This window comes from Miscanthus floridulus, chromosome 16 (genome assembly GCF_019320115.1).
Source record: "Miscanthus floridulus cultivar M001 chromosome 16, ASM1932011v1, whole genome shotgun sequence".
Classification (NCBI taxonomy): Eukaryota; Viridiplantae; Streptophyta; class Magnoliopsida; order Poales; family Poaceae; genus Miscanthus; species Miscanthus floridulus.
Genome location: NC_089595.1, coordinates 40695386 through 40716361, shown reverse-complemented (window position 1 = coordinate 40716361; position 20976 = coordinate 40695386). Strand labels below are relative to the sequence as shown.

Here is a 20976-nt window from a genome sequence, read left to right as displayed (position 1 = left end):
GACCCCATTGTTGGCTTACTTGTTCACCTTGATAGCCACCACCTTGTCATTTTTCTTCTTCTTCAAGAGATAAGGTGTGGAGGCCTTTTTGTCTACCTTGTTGGTGTAGGTGTTGGAGAGCTTGCTTGTTTGCTTTTTCTCCTTCTTTGCTCCTCCCCTATTCTTCACCTTGCACTCATAGGACTTGTGACCTTCCTTGTGGCACACGTAACAAACCACAGTTTGTCCTTCATCAAGCTTCTTCACTCCCTTGATGGTGTTATCTTAATGAAGTTGGGTTTGCTTCGCCTTGCCTTCCACTTGAGTCAAGTCCTTGGTGAGGCGAGCTACTTCTTGCTTGAGTTGCTCATTCTCCTTTACAACCTCTTGTGTGCATGTATCTACAATAACTTTCTCACACACAAACTTAGTTGCACAAAGGTGAGTCTAAACATAAATCATTACAAGAAGTATAGGCATCCTTTTTAGACATGTTAAAGATAGAACTTTTCTTTTTAGATGCCTTGGTGGGGGTTGTGCTAACGGCTTCAAGATTAGCAACTTTATTAGTTAGCTCATCACAATGTTTACACATGGTTTTCATTTTAGCAAGTAAACTATTATATGCTTCTTGTGAGCTAGCTAACTTTTCTTTTAATTTTTCATTTTTCTTTAAGAGTTGCTCATCATTGATTGTGCATGCATTTGTTGTTGCACTAGTCTCAAGTTTCTCAATTTTAGTAGATAGTTCAACATTGAGATTAGCAAAGTTCTCATATTGTTCAAGCAAGGTTTTATATGCTTTTTATGAACTATCTAGCTTTTCTTTTAAACTTTTGAGCTTCTTTTGTTGACTAATGCAAGCTTTAGTATAATTAAGATTTTCTTGCACAATTTCATGATAAGAAGGCAAATCATCATCACTATCACTCTCACTAGAGGAAGAGCTTTCGTTACCTCGTGCCATAAGGCACACACGAGAAGAGTTTGATGATGAGTGCTTGCGGCCTCGCCTCTTGTGATGGGGTTCTTCTTCACTTGAAGAATTATCCCACGATCTTATTGATGTGAGAGCTTGGTTCTTGCATGCCTTCTTCTTTGTCTTGGGTGTGGGCTTGTTTGGACAAATTTCCATAAAGTGCCCCAATTCGCCGCATCCATAGCATCCTCTCTTTCTTTGCTCATTTCTTTGATTTGTGAAAATGAAATCTTGAATTTGGATGGGCACACCCTTGACATTGAGCCTTTGGATCATCTTCTCCACCTTGTTGATCACTTTGATTGATTCTTCATCAAGATCGGAGGTGGAGGAGGAAGATTGATCATCACTTGAATCATCATCATCGTCCTCATCTTCTTCTTCATCTTCACTTGAGGAACCTAAGCTTGAGCTTGTCTCAACTTGCTTGCCCTTCATCTTTTTTTTCTCGCTACAAGCGAGAGCTTTGCCTTTGCTTGATGAAGAAGCTTCTTCTTGACCCATCTTACGTGACATTTCAAATACCACAAACTTGCCAATGACTATGCCTGGGGTCATGTTGCTCAAGTCCTCCATGTTGTGAAGGATGGTGATGATGCTTGCATATTTCTTTTGTGGTAGCATGGAGATGATCTTCCTCACGATATCCGCATCATCTAGCTTTAATAATCCTATAGAATGGAGCCCATTGATAATTAGATTCAAACGAGAATACATATCACGAACAAGCTCATCATCATTCATAGTAAAGGAATCATAGTTTTGATTTGCTAGACAATGTTTTTGCTCACGGACATTGCTTGTGCCGTCATGGAGCTCTTGGAGTTTTAACCAAATTTCATGTGCCGTATTTAAAGTGAATACCTAGTTAAAAGCATCCATACTAAGTGATTCAAACAAGCAATTTTTAGCTCTGGCATTGAAGTGCATTTCTTTTTCATCACTCTTTGTGGGTTTTTCGAGATTCTTGATGGGTTTCATCCCGTCACGAGTGACTCTCCATACACCTAAATCAACCGCCTCAAGGTGGCAAGCCATTCTAGCTTTATAGTATGGGAAGTTAGTGCCGTCAAAGTGCGAAGGCCTAGCGGTATCTATCCCAACCACTCTAAATAGCGTCAGCTCAACGGCGGTTAAGCCAAAGGTCCAATTTGAGCCAACCGGCTCTGATACCAATTGAAGGGACCGTGACACCTAAGAGGGAGGGGGTGAATTAGGCAACTTAAAAATTCTAACTCTAAACTATGGCATCTTTTTCTAACCCTAGCAAAACCTATGCAATAGATAAACTATCTAGATGTGCAACTATGGTTTTGCTAGTGTATTGCTATCTCTACCGCAAACGTAGTAAAGTAATCAATGTAAATGCGGAAGCTAAAGAGCAAGGTAGAGATATGCAAACTCTTGTGTTAAACCTTTTCTAGTAGCTCTGTCCTGACATACAGCAATGTGATTCTTCAAGTGAGTTGTACCATTTCTTGTCTCCCCACCTAAATGTTTTTTGCACCATTTACATTTTGCTTTCCATACCCCACTTACATTAATCAAATCAAAGTCTTTCCATACTTCAGATCTTAGCTTCCTATTACTATTACTACCAACAGGAACATCATCTTCTACCTCTACCACTGAATTATTACCTAGAGTTGCATAATCAGTTGCCGGTGCTGCTGAATCGGATGGCGGTGCTGCTGAATTGGTTGTAAGACGTGGGCGAGTTTGAGGACGAGAACCCACAGATTGAGATGTAGCAGCAGCAGCTTGAGATCCACTTGAAGCGCCAGGAGCCGACATTGCTCACTTCCTGACAAATACAAAAAGGAAATTCGTGGTGAGCATAGACATAAGATGGGCTAACTTCTCAACAAACTTTTCAATGGCTATTGACAATAAGAAAAGCATAAGAAAGTGGAAATCACTTCAATTTACGGCCATTTAGAAAGTGGGAGTGTGAACAACATATGGAAAAATTGCATATATCCTTTGGTGTTAGCCAATTGCAGCAATGAATTCATTCCATGTATAGAGAGAATTGCATAAAACAAATTTTCCACAAAACTACACAAATATATGCCAATTGCAAATAGCGTATAATTGATGAATTTTACATCTTAGGGTTTCAACAGAGCCTTTAGCATGCACCCATGAGAAGTACTATGAGCTTAAATACTAGACTCTGTAAAATATACCATCAGTTTGAAACCTGATGCCAGTGAGCAACATCTACGCTGTCAATTGATTAGGACCCAAAGTAGAGTTGCAGCTTTCCTCTGGTGGAGTTAACTGACATTAGTATAGTTTACCTCGGCCAGTCCACGCAAAATATCGAAGCAGACACCAAGAACAATTGGCATGCACGCCGCCTAGAATGAGACTTACAGAGAGCTCTCAACTATAGGCAGCAATCTGAGAGACTGAGACCGTGTCCATGCAAGTAAGCGCAAGAAAAATCAAAATGTCACATCTCTATAGATCGATTTCATAAGCAGTAAGCGCAAGAAGAAGACGGCCGAGGAACCATACCTAAGCGACCGCAGACAGCAGCAGGTGCGGCGTCGACTATGACCAAGCTCCGGCACACCAGACGCAGCTCCGGATCAGCTCCCGCGCAGCCTCGCTCCAGATCTTGCCCCACCGGCGGCACCACAGATCCAGCGTCGTCCCCACGCACCGCACCTGTAGACCACGGCGGCGGCGAGCGCCGCACCGGTAAGCAGCCCAGCAGTGAGGAAGCAGCGGAGAGGCGGGAAAACGAACGAATGGAAAGCGGCGGCCGAGAGCGAGGAGGGCAAGAGGACGGACGGCTCACCTCTTCTGGTCGGCGGAACGGCAGGAAGACGGAACTCGAGGCTGAACTCGTTGCGCGTGAAGCGTGAGAGCAGGTTGGACTTGCCGACGCCGAAGTCGCCGATCAGGATGCGCCGCCGTACCTGCGTGCGGCCGTGCGGGGAAGGAACGAGCCACCGACCCGCCGTCGCCCGTCGCTCGTCGCCCTCGGGTGGATGCGGCTGTGCGGCTGCGGCGCCTGGGTGGATGCGGATGAGGGCCGAGGGTTTGGGGCTGATTTCCACGCTTATATACTTAGGCTTCCTAGGTGGGCTTCTGGTGGGCTTCTGCTGGGCTGAAAGTTTCGGAGCCCTGATGGAGCTCCACGGGTCAATTTAAAGATTCGCCCCAAAACCGCGGTATTTCGGGTATCCGAACTCGCAAATCCGTGGGTAAAAACCAGGAACCGAAACCGAAACCGAAAACCGCGAACCCAAAACCCGCAGATATCCGCACCGAACCCGATCCGCTGCCATCTTTACAGCTAGCAGCATGATTTGTTAGGCACAGGACTCGTTCTTTAGTGTACCGTGTAATGCTATATTCTGAACCCTTTGCCAAGCAATGAGCAGTATGAAAAATAATGCACTATTACTGGATTTGTTTTATTTATGGTAACTGAAATCATCTTTGTCTACTCCCATGCATTGCTTTATGATTCCAAATGTCTGATATCGATAGTAGTGCTCAGTCAGTTGAGATGCAGTTTAATGAGTTAATTTGGAGCACACAGATGTCAATTTAGTGGTTGTGGATGGATATTGAACTTGTTATTTTTTTCCCTGTTCCTTGTTTGATTCTTTTTTAGCACACATGTTCAGTATAGCAAATATACTTGTTCTCTGAATATACACTGCAAATATACTTGTTTGCTGAATATATACTGTACATATACATGAATTTACATCTTGAAGTACATACTTTCTATAGCTTAACATGTTCAGAGAACTACTTGTTCCCTGAATATATGTTCCACATCTCTCTGAATATATATCTCTTAAGGCAGAAGTGATGTTACTGGATTGTACAGTGGCAACAAACAAATATGTTTCAGTTCTTCAATCCATTCGTTCACGAACTTATCAACTGAATATGTTCAGAGAAGTACTTATTCTCTGAATATATGTCACAAGCTGGTACCACAATTGTGCCCAGGGGAGGAGAGCAAAGAGCCGGTGCCACAATTGTGAAAAGGCTTGAAGGTGAGAACAAAATTTCCCTTTTGACAGTGTTTGCTGCATCAATTCGTTTAGGCTATCAGCACCGCAGCCCTGCAAACGCGCGCGAGTTCCGGCCACACAGCGCATCGCTGCAGGTAGCACTCAGGCCGCACAGCTCTAAACACTGTAGCAAGGAGAGAGAGAGAGAGTTGGTGAGAGAGAAAGGGGGAGTGAGGGGAACAAAATATGGAATAGTGGGTATAGAGTATGGGATAGAGATAACACGGGTGTAGGAGAAATGGGTATAGAGTAGAGAATCTCGATCACTATGATAGAATATTCCTTTTAAAAGATGAAAATAGAGGTGGACAAGTGCGGATAGCCTTATATTCTGCACTGTGATTGTTGTTTCCTCATGATTCGGTGTGAAACAAAATGTGGGAGATCCACAACTGATGCTGTTGTTGAAGGTTTTTGGCTAATTCAAAATTGATTTGGTCTGTTGCCTACAGTTTTCCTCCTGTGGTGCACAAATCTACTACTCCTCCCTTCACTGCTAGTACGGATCGTACCTGGTGACCAAACTGCAGGTTGCCTTTTAATTTTTTTTGCCTGCCCCGACGATTCTCTGGGAGCAATGCAAAAGAAGCAGGCTGCAGTGACGACTGCAGCACCGCCGCCTCCGGCTTCTCTGCGACTAGAGAAGATCGGCCAACAGGAAAACGGGGCATGGGTTGCATTAGGGTTATTTTTTCTTGACTCTTGTCTTCTCTAATTGGACTCTAATTAGGCTTTTGTTTAATCCCATTAGACCCATAAAACATTAAGTTAATTTTTTTTAGATATTACACTTACTCAACAGCCAACCAGGGGAAAACATCGAGGACGTGGCTAGTGCATGGACGTTTGGACGTCTACGCCTGTCCCGTCCGCCTCGCATGCGGCTCACGTACTTTGCATGTGGCTCGTGTCTGCGCCTGTTGCTTGCGTGCGCCTGCTACTCCCTCCCTCTTTTTGTTCGTGTCCGAACGCCTGCCCACATACTTCGCATGCTGCAGCACGCCCATGCCTGCTGTTGCGCATGGACGCGGGGACCGCCCTGCACGCGGGGACCTCCTTCGCCTGTGCTCGCTCTCCTCGCCTGGCAATGAAAACACTTGCAACATAAAGCATGTGCTTCAAAATACGTTTGAAATAGGTGACATTTAAAACATAAGCGTGCAACATATACTTATAGCCACCATAACATATGCACCATCTAGTTAAAACACTTGCCACATACGTATGAAATAGATAAAAGATTTAGAACATACACTTGCAACATACGTGTATAGCCACTGCACATTCAGATAAAACACTTGCAACTAGCAACATAAAAACATTTGCTACAACATAAGACTATGAAACATTTGGAACATACTCTTGCAACATATGTGTGAAACATATAAAACATCCAAATCTTGCAACATACATTTGAAACAGATGAAACATTTTGAACAAACGCTTGCAACATTCATCTGAGACACTTGTAACATATGCAACATGTGCAACATCCTGATCTCCTTTTGCAATATCCGTATGAATCACTTACAACATACCTCTGAAACACTTGAAACATACGTTTGCGACATGAACTTTCAGTGCAGCGCAACATCTTGATCCTTGTTGCTTGGGAGAATGGAGGCTCGTTGCCATGTGGAGTTGAACAGAGGCAGCACCCCGGCGGTGGCTGCCCGACATGGCAAGGAGGCAGCACCCGCACAACTGGGAGAGGGAGCCAGATCTGCTGAGGAGCCACTCGCGCCAGGCCTACCGCATTGGTCCACCCGTGACTGGGGCCATCGACACCGTTGCGCCGCCTTGTCGCCACAGTCCAGGGACGCTCATTATCGAAACGTCAAGCATAGACGAGAGGTTAGATAGGGAGACTCGCTCTCACCGATGTTGTTTATTCTTGCCATTGATCCACTCCATTAAATTTTATACTTGGCTACTTAACATGGAGTGCTCACCCTGATCCCCATCCAAAAGGCCAAGGGCGGATCCAACGGTGGGGCTAGGGGGGGGGGGGGCTCGAGCCCCCCTACCCATACCGGAGCAGTGGAACCCTCTGAGCCTCCATAAATTTTTAGGCAAAGTTCTATGGTGTAGGTGGTCCTAAGATTTAAGATCGAGCAACAGTTGGAGGTATGTGTTGTTCAGTCCCCCTAAAATTTTTCCTGATCCGCCACTGCAAAAGGCTACAGTTCAGAATCAGAACTGCCATGTATGTAGATGACACGGCTATTTTCCTGAATCCACTAAGAACCGACCTTGAGGCAGTCCAAAATATCGTGCTTTCCTTTGGTCAAGCGTCGGGGCTAGTCACAAATTTTGGAAAGAGCTCTGTTCATCCAATAGATTGCGAGGGATCAATCTAGATTACATCCTAGAGCCTTTTCAAGGGGACAGAAAGTCCTTCCCGTGCAAGTACCTTGGGCTCCAGCTCCATACACGTTCACTACAAAGAGTCCATGTGCAGCCTTTAATTGGGAGGAAGATTAGCAAGAGACTACCCGTCTGGCAAGGTTGCCTATCGAACAAGGCTGCCAGATTCACGCTTGTTACCTCGGTGCTATCCTCCGTACCAGGGGTGAAAATGGTACGGATATTTTCTAATCGTATTCGAGACCGAATCCGTTTAGAGGGGCTGGATATTCAATATCTGATATCGTATCCATATCCGAATACTCAAATCGCGTATTTATGATGTCGATATCCAATCGTATCCTATCCGGCATGGTTGACACTATCCGTATTCGAATCCAAATCTGGATAGAAATATGAAAGCAAATATAATATCAATGATATCCGTTCGTATCCGATCCGTTTTCATCCCTACTCCGTACCCACATACTTACTATTTTCCCTCTACCGACTTGGGCTAGGAAGGAAGTCGATAGGATCCGCTGGTCCTTCCTTTGGAAAGGAAAAGAAATGGCTAACGGAGGACACTGTCTCATCAACTGGGAAAGGGTGAAATGCCCCAAGAGACTCGGCGGACTAGGGATCTTGGACCTACAAAATATGGACGAGCTCTCGGGTTACGTTGGTTGTGGCTCGAGTGGGTGATGACTCCAAACCTTGTGTAGGCATGGATACCCCTTGTGACGCCACTGATCGCCTGCTCTTCAACGCATCTACCATAGCCATGGTGGGAAATGGCAAAAATGCGAGATTTTGGCATAGCAGCTAGCTGCAGGTGCAACCCCAAGAACACTAGCACCAAAGCTATACACACCTTGTTAAGCCCGGGGGGACGTCCCCGCGCGTGTGAAGAATAGCAGGGAGCGCTCCTTCCTCACGAGCACTCCCTTGGGGCGACTCGGGGGGGGGGGGGGGGGGGGCGACCGCCCTAGCACCGCTAGGCCCCCTCCTCGCTTCCACCTCCGGCCGCCGTCGTCGCCCTCCGGCGTGCGGTGGCGGTAGCCCGCGATGGTCCCCCAAAAAACGGGTACTGTTCGCAGCCATCTCTTCTCTCCCCCTCACTCTGAATCCCCCCATCCTCTTCAACTCCGGTGACTCCGGGTGGCCGCCGGTCGGATCCATGGCCCCCGGGGCCAGATCTGGCATCCACGGCCCTCGGTGTGTTCGACGTCGGCCTGGTCCAGGGCGGTCTGTGGCTGGCGATCGGCGAAGCTTCGGTGTGGCGCGGGCAGCTTTGATGGGCAGGCGGGTGGCCGGCTGGGCCCCCATGGCCGAATCTGTTGGTGGTGGCCAGATCCGGTCTGCCAATGGCTGGCGGCACACGCCATCGGCTGGCTTTGGTTGGTCCAGCGTGCTTTGGCGTCCTGACGGGCGTCTGCACGTTTACCAGCACAGTGGCTGGTTGTCGGGGCAATGCGCAACTGCCGGCGGTGCCGGGCGGTGGCCGGTATCGCTACTTGCTGCTCACTGGCCTGGATGCCACTTGGCACGGTGTCGTCCCCCATCGCCGACCCACAGTGTCGACTACTTGCTTGGGTATCTAGCCTGCCCGGCTTCTTGCTCTGGGCTAGCGGCGGTGGCGTAGTCTGCGTCATTCTCCTTCCTGAAGGCGTCGTCGAAGCTTGTCCTCACCGTTCGGGTCGCCAGGGCAGGTTTCTGGGATTAACATCCCCGTGTGCTTTTGCCATCGATGATGTCATCTGCGGGTGTTAGTACCCTTCTTGAAGGCGTCGTTGGAGCGCTCCTGCTGCCTTGCTTCTGCCCTTCCGCTTCCCTACCTAGAGTTGCTCCTTGCTGTGCTAAGCCTGATTGTGCTTCATGCTTCTCTTCGCATCGGTTTGTCCAGTAGTTGGTTGGTGAAACATCAGTTGATTGATTCTCTGTAGCGGATGCTTTGCCGCTACTGCTATCGCCTCTCTTGGATGGATGCTTTGCCGTCATGTTGCTCGGGCGGTTGTCTGCCGCTGGTGCCGCTTCGTTCTCCCCTCCCAGGCAGATACCTGCTGCTGTGAGCATGATGGCCCCCATCCGCGCATGCTTTGCCGCGTTGATGGTCGTCGTCTCTGGCGGATGCTTTTGCCGCGCATGCTGCTGTTCTGGCGGATGCTTTACCGCCGTGGTCTCTTCTCTAGCGGATGCTTTGCCGCTGTGGTCGTTCTGGCACCCTTGGCGGATGCTTTGCTGCCGAGGTTGAAGCTTGCGTCGTCGCCTCTGCGGTTTTCACTACACTACTGGCAACCGATGTGTTGTATTCCTGTATTAGGCTTAGTCGGTTGGGGTATTAATGTGGTGGGTCCCCCTTTCCTGCTGTTTGTTTTGTGCCTGTGGGATCTCGTTGGTAATCTAGGAATTACTTGTGAGTCATATGTATCGCCCTTGTAACATTTGGTTACCTTTCCTCTTAATGAAAAACGGGTTGAACACCCGATCGAGGAAAAAACATTGTTAAGTGCAAGAACAGATCGGTTAGCCAAGAATTGTACAACACTCGGATTAGAGCACTACGGGGGGAAATAAATGATGCTACACAACTTGAGGAATTTATCTCCATAATATTGATAAGAATCCAAAGGGTCCAGCTACAGCCGGATATTGAAGACTTCATCGCCTGGCGATGGACAGCAAATGGGAAATACACCGCCAAATATGCATACCAAATTCAGTTTAATGGATCCACCAAGCCATTCTGCAGCAACTTGATCTGGAGATCAAAGAAAGAAATCGGCCCAAGAAGACATGGACCAGCGACGAAGAGCATGTGAAAGCCAATAGTTTGGTTTTCGAGCTGGGATGTTTACTTTCTCCATAAGGTTAGAACCTGTTGTGTTATTCTTTTTCTCCTGGAATGCAAGGTAGAGTTCATGCCTTTTTCTTTCAAAAAAAAAAAAAAAGAAACAACAAATACTTAGATGGAAAACAAAATCTTGAACTCCAAAGAATGGCGCGTAGAGAGTCAAAACTATAAAGCAAAAAGGGGAAGAAAGGGCAGACAGGCCGGGGTGTTTGGTTTCACCTACTAAAATTTAATCCATGTCACATCGAATATTTGATACATACATAGAGTATTAAAAGTAGACTAATTATAAAACTAATTGTATATATTGAGACTAATTTACAAGGCAAATCTATTAAGTCTAATTAAACTCATGTTTAGTTTTTTTAATTAATACCTAAATATCCGATATGATATCCACTAAACTCTAAACTTTAGCCCCTGAATTAAAACAATACACTGCTTTTGGTACTACTTGAAGCAGTGCCGGTGCCCCCACCAGTGGCAGAGCCACAGGGTAGTCCGGCAAGCAAGCAATGGAATATACGTATTATAATGTATATTCATATAAAAAAAAAGAAAGAAATCACTTTTTTTTCAGAAACAGGAAAAAAATAACCTGGATCACCGATCACGCCATCCATCACAGAAGCGGGAAGTCACAAGGCCGACGAAGCGGCCCATGCGGCAAGGCTGTCCTCAGACCTCAGTATGTACACACGTTTCGGCTTTTCGTATTCTAATCTCTGTGCGTAGAAACACGAGACAATTACCTGTGAGTCATTATAAAATATACATCTTCCTTCTCGGCCATCAGAAAAATTCATCTTCCTTCTCAGCCACTGCTTTGATTTTTTCTACCCCTGTGTATCACTGCCGTCAAAACGTTAGCTAACAGGAGTGTAAAATGTTCCTTTTACCCCTCTTACAGGCCTCCCGCGTCATCTTCTTCCTAGTCTTCCAGGGCGCGTTTGCGACCCTGGCCCGGAGGCCCGGCTATGCCCGTGGGCTGCAACTTGCCATGTTTGTGGTCGTGGCCCACGAGCGAGCCTGGCTTCCCAGAGCCAAAAACGCCCTCTCTGCCTGGCCCTCTGGAAACGACCAAAACCCTCGCTTCTTTGGAGCCGAGCTCGTGGCGGCGCATGCAGGCGATTTTGGGCGGCGGCGGGGTGGCTCGCGCGGGCTCTGGCGGGAAGGGGAAACTTCTTCGCACGCGTCCCCGCTCCTCGCTCCCGCTCTGGCCGCCGCGCGCGAAGCGAAATGGCGGCGATTTCGCCGGTCTTTATATACGGGTTCCCACTCTCCACTCTCTCCTTCTTTCACTCGGTGTTTGCTCTTCCACCTCCCTCGTGAGAGACCGGCGGTGAGTGGTGGTGCGTGGCGGCGGCGGCGACCTTCGGCTGGTTGTGGGTTCGGTCACCGGCGCCGAGGTTCTTCGCCGCGTCCCCGCTCCGGCTGCTGCTGGGACTCCGTGGCGGCGGTGTTCCTCTTCTTCTCCATTCGCATCTGCTTCGTCTTCTTCCCGATCTGCATCCTCTACTTCCAGATCTTTCTCCTCTCCGTTGTTTGGACCCCGAGCCAAGGTGAAATCGATACCCAATCTTCTTTTTTTTGTGCTTCTTGAAGTTCTTAGGGTTTCTTGTTCGTTGTTGTTCATGATCTGTTAGGGTTTCATAATTGTTATAACTGCTTCATGGTCCTATTAGGGTTACTTGTACCTTGCTGTTCTTGATCGGTTGGGATCGTGATCTGTTAGGGTTGTTGATCTGTTTCAGATTAGTATTGTACCTTGCTGTTCTTGATCTGTTAGGGATGTTGATCTGTTTCTGATTACTATTGCTCTGAGTTTTTTGTTCCATCATTGGTCGATGATGTTGTCCAAATTTAGCACTGGGAGACATCACATACAAGATGCAGCCGTGCTTTTGTTCATATGCATTCATTTCACATTCATGTTGATGCCTAGCAGGGTACATTAAGCTGAAATCATGTTACATTTTTACATGCTTGTAGATGGATCCGTTTTTGAGCCGTGACATGCTGTGTAGGAAGACAGCTGCCTTGACTGTTGTTATGGTTTCCTTTGTATCCACTAGGCTGAAAAGGAAAACCCCTTAACCTGAAACCCCACTGCCTGATCCTATAGCACTGGCCCTAATTAGGGATAAAAATGAACAGCACAGCCAGAGTACACTGAGAATGATATACAACTCCACTGATTCAGAGTGTATTTTACATGGTATGAGTGTGCTAAGCAAGTGCTTAGGGAAGAAGGGGCTATCTATCAGAAGTACAACAACTATGATGATGCTCTTAGAGATTTTAATGCAAGGGTACCTCAAGAACCCTTGCTGTTACCAATTGATGCCCCTCATAGGGATGCATCAGCATCACATGAACTGGTGACAGCTCAAGGTTCTGAAATCTATCCTCATTCACCTAGGCTGCAAGGCTGTTGCAAAAAATGTTGTCATCTTGATCTTGTTTATGGTTGTAGTTGGTCTGTCACTCAAGCTGTTCATGTGCCACAACTGTTGTTTTAATTAGGCCGATGATGACACAATAGGATGACTGCATTAGCTGGCTACATGCCACTTTGATTCATGTACTCTCTTTTCTGTTAACTTGTTGCTCTTTTCGGCTTGCCAAACTACTTAATTCTGCTACTGTTCTTAATTTGCTTCTTTGATTATGCAATGTAGTCGGCAATGTATGTGTTGATTAAATGGAATTAGTCTAAGGTCTATGTCTTTTGTACATTTTCATTTAAAGTGTTTGCTTCTCTATTGATTATGCTGTTCTTCCTTCTCTTTGGGCCAGGCCGAGCACAGCAGCTGATAAACACAATCTATGCTCGGCAGTTGGTGGCAGTTGGCGTTTGAGCCCGGCTGAGTATTGGGCCATAAACACCAGCTCGCCTGGGCCAGACTGAATCAGTACAGGTGTACAAACAAGCTGCGTTACAGCAGTTGGGGCAGGTCTGCCCACACCTGGTCTGTTTGGGCTGGCTAGGCTGTGCTGGTCCAGGTGCACATACGCGCCCCCAGCCTCCCCACCCGACGCTGGTATTCCGCGCCTCCGCCCCAGCTCTCGACGCAGAAGGACGTGTTGTAGAGCTCCAAAAGCGGACGATGAACGCCACCACACCACCACCCATGCGCTGCTGCAGGCTGCAGAATCTGTCGATCCCCGTCCCGTGGTGTCGTGTGGTACTGTGTGGTGTGGTAGCTACTAGGACTACAAGGGATCGGAGGAAGGCTAGCTAGGCCAAATCCCCGCGTGCACAGTCCCGCGGCGGCGGAGCGCAAGTAGCGGCGGCCGGGGCCAAATGCCTCTTTCTGCGTGCTCCTGGCGGAGGCGCAACGCGAACAGCGAAAGTGGCGGCCTGTGCGGCAGCTCGATCCGCGCCGCGCTACGGGTGTCCCCGCTTTGGTGGTACACGGCGAGACCGGCGATTCCGTAGCGCGCGTGGCCGCCTCGCTCGCTCGCTTCCTCCCGGCCCTGCCCGCGTGCGCGCGTCCGTTTGCATTGACCGTCCGGCGGGGCGAATCCAGGATATCATGTCATAGGGGTCGAGGACTAAGCAACTGGGTCAAACACATGTTGATTCTCTTTTTAAAAGAGTAATTTACAGGTGGACTAAAGAACTTAAGTGAGTTTCTAGCAAGTTATCGATGTCAGCTGACCCCGTGCATACACAGAGATTCGCCCCTGCCATCCGGGAAAACGCGGGTGGGATTCCGGCCGCTGCTACCACAGGCCTAGCGTGGTGGTGACGGGCGGCGCAACCGAGCAGCCCGTGGTGCAAGGGGAAAGGAGGTACAAGATGGCACATGGGGCCCACTTGTAAGAAGGGTAAAATGGGCATTTTGAGTTCCTGTTAGCCCCCGTACAAGTTAATGGCAGTGGCATATAGGGCTCGAAAAAATCAAGTCGATGATTGAGAAGGAAGATGAACTTTTTTGTTGGCTAAGAAGGAAGAACATCTTTTATAAGAGAGAATTCCTTATTTGACACTGAAGAAATGACCCGTTCCTTTCTTGGCCCTCGAAAAATTTTCGTTCCCTATTTGACACCGAGTTCAACTTTCGTTCCTTCCGTGACACTCCGTCGCGTTTTCCATCCGGCCACCGTTAACTGCGCTGTGAAAAGACGATTTTGCCCCTGTGGGCCCCACCACCCTTCTCCCTCCTCTCCTCCAGGCCGCCGTGTCCTCCCCCAGTCCGCGGCCGCGCCACCTGAGAAGGCCGCCGGCCGTCCCCGCCACCCATGGGCCCACCGAGCCCATCCACGGGCAGCCGTCGACGCTCGCTGGATCCGCCGCCGGGGTGCATCCTCCACCGTCGAGCCGAATCCGGCTTCCCCACCAACAGATCCAGCCGCTGCCGCGCCCGTGCCCGCCCTCGATTTGCTGCCGGCGAGCTCGCCAGATCCGTGGGTGGATCCGTGCGCCCCGAGGTCAGATCCACGAGCCCCGAGGCCAGATCTCGCCGGACTCCACCGTCGTCGTCGCGGCCGCCTGCTCCACCGCGCCACCGTCGTCAGCCGCTTCTAGTCCACTGCCGGTCGCCCGAGGCCGGATGCGCGCGCCCCGAGGCCGGATCTCGCCGGACTCCACCGTCGTCGTCGCGGCCGCCTGCTCCACCACGCCACCGTCGTCGTCGCTTCTAGTCTACCGCCGGTCGCCATCGAGGAGAGGGAGGAGCGCGGAAGGGAGGGGCGCCACCGCGCCTAGGGAAGGGAGGGGCGCCGCCGCGCCTAGGGAAGGGAGGAGCGCCGCCGCGCCATGGGAAGGGAGGACCACCGCCGTGCTTAGGAGGGAGAGGGGCTCGGAATGGAGAGTTGGAGGGAGGGAGGGAGAGAGAGTGGAGAGAGGGAGAGAGTGGAGGGCGCCATCGGGAGGGACGGGCGTGTCTGCGCGACTGCAGGGAGACGGAGGGAGCGAGGCGACTGCCTGGAGGAGGAGAGGAGAAGGGTGGTGGGGCCCACAGGGGCAAAATAGCCTTTTCACAGCGCAGTTAACGGTGGCCGGATGGAAAACGCGACGGAGTGTCACGGAAGGAACGAAAGTTGAACTCGGTGTCAAATAGGGAACGAAAATTTTTTGAGGGCCAAGAAAGGAACGGGTCATTTCTTCAGTGTCAAATAAGGAATTCTCTCCTTTTATAATCGCTCACAGGGAATTGTTTCTTGAAACACGCCGCCCTGAGGATGCCGCCCAAGGTGGACCGGCGGACGCACCGAGGCGTGAGAGTCACGCCCCGGTCCTGGTGGCCTGTGGCCTCTGGCCTCTGCCTCGCTACCCTCCGATCAATCACTCGTCTACGGTTGCAGTTTGCACGGCCACAACAGTCACTAAGCCTCGTCACTATTTCTCTTAGGTAAAATTTAATCTTCTGCTCTTTGTCTTTTTATAGAAAATTATTGTCTACTTTCGTAGCTATTTGCTAACATCATAACTAACAAATTATTTAATTATTTAACATTGTGTTTTAATGTTTATGTAGTTACGAAGAAAAACTCGGATATTGTATTTTTTAAGTTGATGAAGATGATATAATCAAGACATTTATGTCTCTTCGAAAGCGTCGAATAAAATAGTCAAAAAATAGCATTGTAAGTCTCCGGTACTCTTGTATGCCTATATTTCAGTCATCGGTACAACTTTTGAACTATTTATATTGTATTTAGTCGATGGCTTCAACTTAATCCATAAATTTAAGCCTTATTATGTAACTTAGTACATATATACCGAATCACGTTGTTAATTTTATAATTATTATTGAATAAAATGGATTTATTGAATTAGATATGAAAATTTTTTGGACGGCATACGCTAAGCTAAAATCCTAGATTCGCCACTGGCCACCGCCACCTGTGGTTGCCGTTCTCTTCGCCGTCTGAACTAGAAGGTTCTTCAGCACTTACAGCAGGAGCACGGTGCACTAAGAAAATAAAGGTGTACAACTTTACAGTTTAACCAACACATTTCGTCTTCAGGTAAGGGCCGGCGCTTCTAGGCATTGCCTTTTGATGATGCTACTACATGAACATGAGAGGCCACTAACTTGACCTCACATCACACCTCGTTAAGAACACTAGATTCTACTCCACAGACTGCACAGCCCAAGTACGTCTGAAAATCATCTCCCTAACCATTACTAAGGCCCTGATTAGATCTTCTTGTACTAATAGTTAGCTAGTTACTAACCATTCACTAGCTAATTATTAACAGGGGTTGTCTAATTATTGGCAGGGGTTGTTTAGATCAACCTGCTAATAGATGATAAGATAGTTGATTGGAGGTGTATACAGACTATTAGCACCCTTTCACCAACTAATGAGCTAATTGTTAGCACATACACTTGGTAATAGTTAGCACGTCAGTTTGGATCCTCACCCAGCCAATTTTAACCACTAATTATTAGGACTAATGGATCCAACCAGGCGTAAATGAGTCCAAACCATTTGCTGCAGATCAATTGGTGGTAATCTGTCAACGTTGTTAATATTTCATATTTGACAGAAAACTAGCGAACCTATTACAGTTTGCAAAAATTGAAATGCCAAGACCAGCCACACACCCACAATTGACACAAAGCTAGCAGCACAGGCAGTCCTTCAGCGGCAGTCAAACATAACATTGCTTGCTCCTCTTTTAAAGAAACGACATAGTTCACCCTCCAGTACATATAAAACCCAATTGAAATAGTCACCATCTCATCAGAGTAACCACCATTGTGGAGGCATTACAGGCACAAAGTGCCCCTTTTACATCAGCGGTGTTTGTTTCATGCCCTTAAAAAACAAGGCATATTATCCTATGATGATCCCGAAGGAAGCTACCATACTATGAGACACAACAGAATACTACATACACATTAAAACTGTACACATACCACAGAAATTTTATATGGACACTACTTCATCATTTATCTGATATATAATCAAGGGCAGGTCTCAAGCCCATATTGCAAGTGATGACATCGAGAGCGCACCGAGGAACAATGCGATGTATGCCATCACTTGTTGTCGCAGGGACCCTGTCACCTTTCCACCCAAGAAATCTGCAGCAATGAGATCCACTAGTGACATGTATATGAGGATGCCAGCCGACACCGAGTCAAGAATGCCCTCAACCACAAGAGCCCTTGGGCTATTGGGATTGTAGAATGTGGTCAAGCCTGCCCCTGCAGCTATTCCTGCCGGTGTTGTGATGGCAAAGAAAGATGCCATTAGAATTGCCGAAAGGTTCTTGAATTGTGCCTGTTGGGAAAAATGTAGTAGTGCCTCGATTAATAATTGAAGTGAGAAAAGGAAGCAGCACAGTCAGAGAAGTGAAGAAAAAAAGAATTTAAGCAAAAAAAAGGGGAAGACAAAGTAAATAAGTAGTAATGCAGAAACATGTCCATGTATTTTTTTCCTGGGACCATTTAGTCGGCTGGCCGTTATTCACAAAGTACTAGACAAGCATAGTTTATATTTTAGAAGTCAAGTCAAAGGTGACCATTTACATGGATAAATGGACATAAATTGAAATAAGAAAAATATATCCCAACAATGTACAATGCTCAGTTATATTATCAAAGCCAAATGTTTGAATTCTGAAGTTTCAAGGATGGGTCCATGTTCTTAAAGGACGATTGCCCAACCATCAAATTAACGAAGGAGCAAGTCTCATAAGAAAGTAATGTACTACAGTGTGCAGAGTACCAAGAAAATCAATAATTTCAACACTATGTGCAAAATCATACATCAGGGTGCTCTTAAAACATGCCAAAGCAATTGTTGATCAAGTGATGAGAATGACTCGACTTTGAACCGCAGTTTACTAAAATTCTCACCTGAGCAATGCACCCACCTAGTGCAAACCCCTCGAAGAACTGGTGGAAGGCAAGCGCTGCTACAAGTGGCCTGATTGTGCATGGGCTCCGCGACACTCCCAGTGACAATCCGATGATCACAGAGTGTGACACAATCCCCATCTCCAGTATCTGCAACCAAGGCAATGGTCATCACAGCGTGCACGATGAATGAAACACCAAAGCATCCCAAGTGAACTGATCAAACAAGCACCTGTGACACGACAATGGAGCGGACATGTGCCGACACTTCCCCCTCGCTGCCCTCTGCCTGCACCAGCTCATGCCCATGGCTGTGGCTGTGTCCGTGTCCGTGTCCGTGCGAGTGTCCATGGCAGTGCGTTTGCAACAGTGGTGCCTTGCGCTCGTCCTCAGCGTCGACGGTGACCACGGTGATGTCCTCGTCGCTCGCGGAGGAGGAGGTGGCAACGAGCGCGGCGGCGGCGGCTGCCTTGACGCGCGCGGCCTCGTCGCGGTGCTTGGCCTCGTAGAACCTGGTGGCGAGGAAGTCGAGCACCAGCGTGGCGAGCGCGGCGACCATGGCGACGAACCCCGGGACCGGGAACCGTCGCCACGGCGAGGCGGGGAGGCACGGGCTGGACAGCGCCTGCTGGGCGTCGTGCAGCATGTGGACGAACCCCGTGGCCAGGATTACCCCGGCGGCGAACGCCTTGGCCGCCAGGAACGCGGCGCTGTCCGTGCGCATCGCGCGGCGCTTCCGCCCCGCGAGCGGCAGGCCCACCCCGAGCACCGCGGCCACCAGGATCGCCGCCATGGCCACCTCCTTGAGCCGCAGCGCTGCGGCGTCGTCACAGCACCCCGCCCCCTTCGCCTCCTCCTGCACCTCGTCCGCGCAGCTCACGGCCGAGAGCGAAGCCGCCATAAGCTCTGCGCGCAGGCACCATATCAGCATGAGGCAGGTTAATCTCAACGCTAGACGGCGCAAGAACCAAAAGAAAGCTCGAAAAGCAACCGAATTACGCACCATTGGTGCTGGTCAAGAACTGGCCGACGTGCCGGCGGAGTCCGCCGAGAGCCATGGACAGAGACGGAGAGTCCGATCCTGCAAGGGATAGGACGGACAAAAATCTTGGGGAAATCGGTTTCTTCAGCCGGCCACTTTTCCGACGCCGTGGATCCCAAGCTCCCGTCGCACGCAAAGGCACGGCCAGCGGACAGGGAGAGGAGATTGAGAGAGAAAGGAAGTTGAAGTCGTAGGGAGAAGAGGGGATGTCGTCATGGTGGTGCGAGTGCACCCAACATCGAAACCGTGCGTCGACGCCTGGGCGTCACTGACGTGTGGGTCCGAGAAGGCTTTGATAGTCATGGCCGTGCCGGGTCCATGAGCCGAGAGGCAAGTCAGCCGTCGATCGGTTCTACGGACGGTGTAGATGTTGTGTGTCCCCGTCGTTGGCATTGGATGCGGGACCTCGTGCCCGTATCCTCATAACTAACTAGGCCCCACGTACAGGAGGAGCGTGTGTGCTACACGTGCTCGTCGCGGGTATGTATCACTGGTCCGTGGGACCTGCGTAAGTGGGGCCCTGTGGATAGGGACTGAGGTGGCAGGTAAGGCTCAGCGGTGGAGGTCACGTGTTGGAGGCGTGGATTGAGTCGTGGGGGTGTGGCCAAACGATGTGGACATAGTGACGATGTGTCGCCGGGCCCACGCGGAGGTGACACGACATGAGGTCCCCGGGTCGCCCAGACCCATTTTGTCCACCGTCCGCGACCTCGTTGCTTTTCTCCGAGACTCCAAACCCTTGCCGGCGCCGCCCGGCCCGCCCCCGCCGTCTGCCCGTGCTCTGCCACCCCGCCAAGGGGCGCCCCGCGCGCGACGCGCCACTGCCGCCCAACAGCTAGCTGAGGTAGAACGGCTCAAAATAACATACGGATACGCTTGTTTTTCACTGATACTAAGCATCCCGAAAACAAACTACATCGGACAGATTCTATCGGGCACACCTCAAGGGAGAGCTCAAAAAGTCTACATTTTTCCCCAATAATCTAATAATAAGAACGAGTTACAATACTTAATCCATTTCATATATCCAGAGTTCTTAGAAATATATTATTATAGTTCTAAATTCAGAGTGCGGAATGTTAAATAGCGGAATGAAAATACACATCTATCGGTAAGGAACAAGGATCCGTTTGTACCATCAGAAGAATCCTTCACACAACGGCTACTCCTCAAGCATTACCTGCAATAGGGGTAAATAAACCCTGATTACACAATTTACTCGTAAGACTTATCTGACTAGTGGGAATAATTTTTCAACACCAAGGGATATGCAAAGCTTTATGGCTTGCTGGGTTTCTTTTTGCAGAAAACAATGTTAATAGTGAATCCTTATTTATGTTATTATTAGCAGTCCTGATTAATTCTTTATCTAGCAATTCTATGTAAGCACATGTTCTACTTTCAAGCAAGAGTTGAGCAATTAGTTTCATTTCATCACCTTTCATCTTTCAGTTCTTACTACGGTGCAAGACCGTAGACAAGCCGTACCGGATTATCCGGCGATTCAAGAATCAATGCCCCTAGCTGGTTACCCCGAAAACACACGCTCCGCTTGTACCCCAGGGACAAGCAGGACCAACCTTCACCCTCCTATCATGGGGTCTGGGTCCCCGTCCAAACTTGGACTCCAGGCCCCCGCTCCTAAGTCCCGGACTTAACGCAGTGCAAGGACCTCCACCATCCCCGCCTTCAATCAGTCGGTCCGAAAAGAGCTGGAACCCATGACAAGAGAGCAACAAGTCTTTCCTGCGCCCATACCCAAGTATGTGCTCGGGATAATAAATCTATGACTTACCTAGAGACCAATGCAATGTCCGGTCCTTAACCGACATAGATAGGGAAAAAGTGTAACCAAGCTATGCCCTATTGGCCGCAGGACACAACCTCTTACACCCACCAATACACAA

General features: G+C 48.9%; 1 protein-coding gene across 1 annotated transcript; it reads right to left on the bottom strand.

Annotated features, from left to right (window-relative positions):
* Positions 1–16803: 16803 nt before the first annotated feature.
* Positions 16804–19256, bottom strand: LOC136512201 (zinc transporter 7-like). The gene is made up of 4 exons (XM_066506184.1): positions 19031–19256; positions 18260–18933; positions 18028–18177; positions 16804–17449 (listed from the first exon to the last, which is right to left on the bottom strand). Exons 1-4 carry the CDS (start codon positions 19083–19085, stop codon positions 17144–17146), a joined length of 1185 nt encoding a protein of 394 aa, XP_066362281.1. The 5' UTR covers positions 19086–19256; the 3' UTR covers positions 16804–17143.
* Positions 19257–20976: the final 1720 nt, after the last annotated feature.

Bases quoted from the DNA above. Each gene is read 5' to 3' on its own strand.
- LOC136512201 (XM_066506184.1), bottom strand. From the start codon at position 19,085: ATGGCTCTCGGCGGACTCCGCCGGCACGTCGGCCAGTTCTTGACCAGC. The intron at 18,934-19,030 runs GTGCGTAATTCG...GCCTGCGCGCAG, and splicing joins GTTCTTGACCAGCACCAATG to AGCTTATGGCGGCTTCGCTC. The intron at 18,178-18,259 runs GTGCTTGTTTGA...CCTTGGTTGCAG, and splicing joins GCTCCATTGTCGTGTCACAG to ATACTGGAGATGGGGATTGT.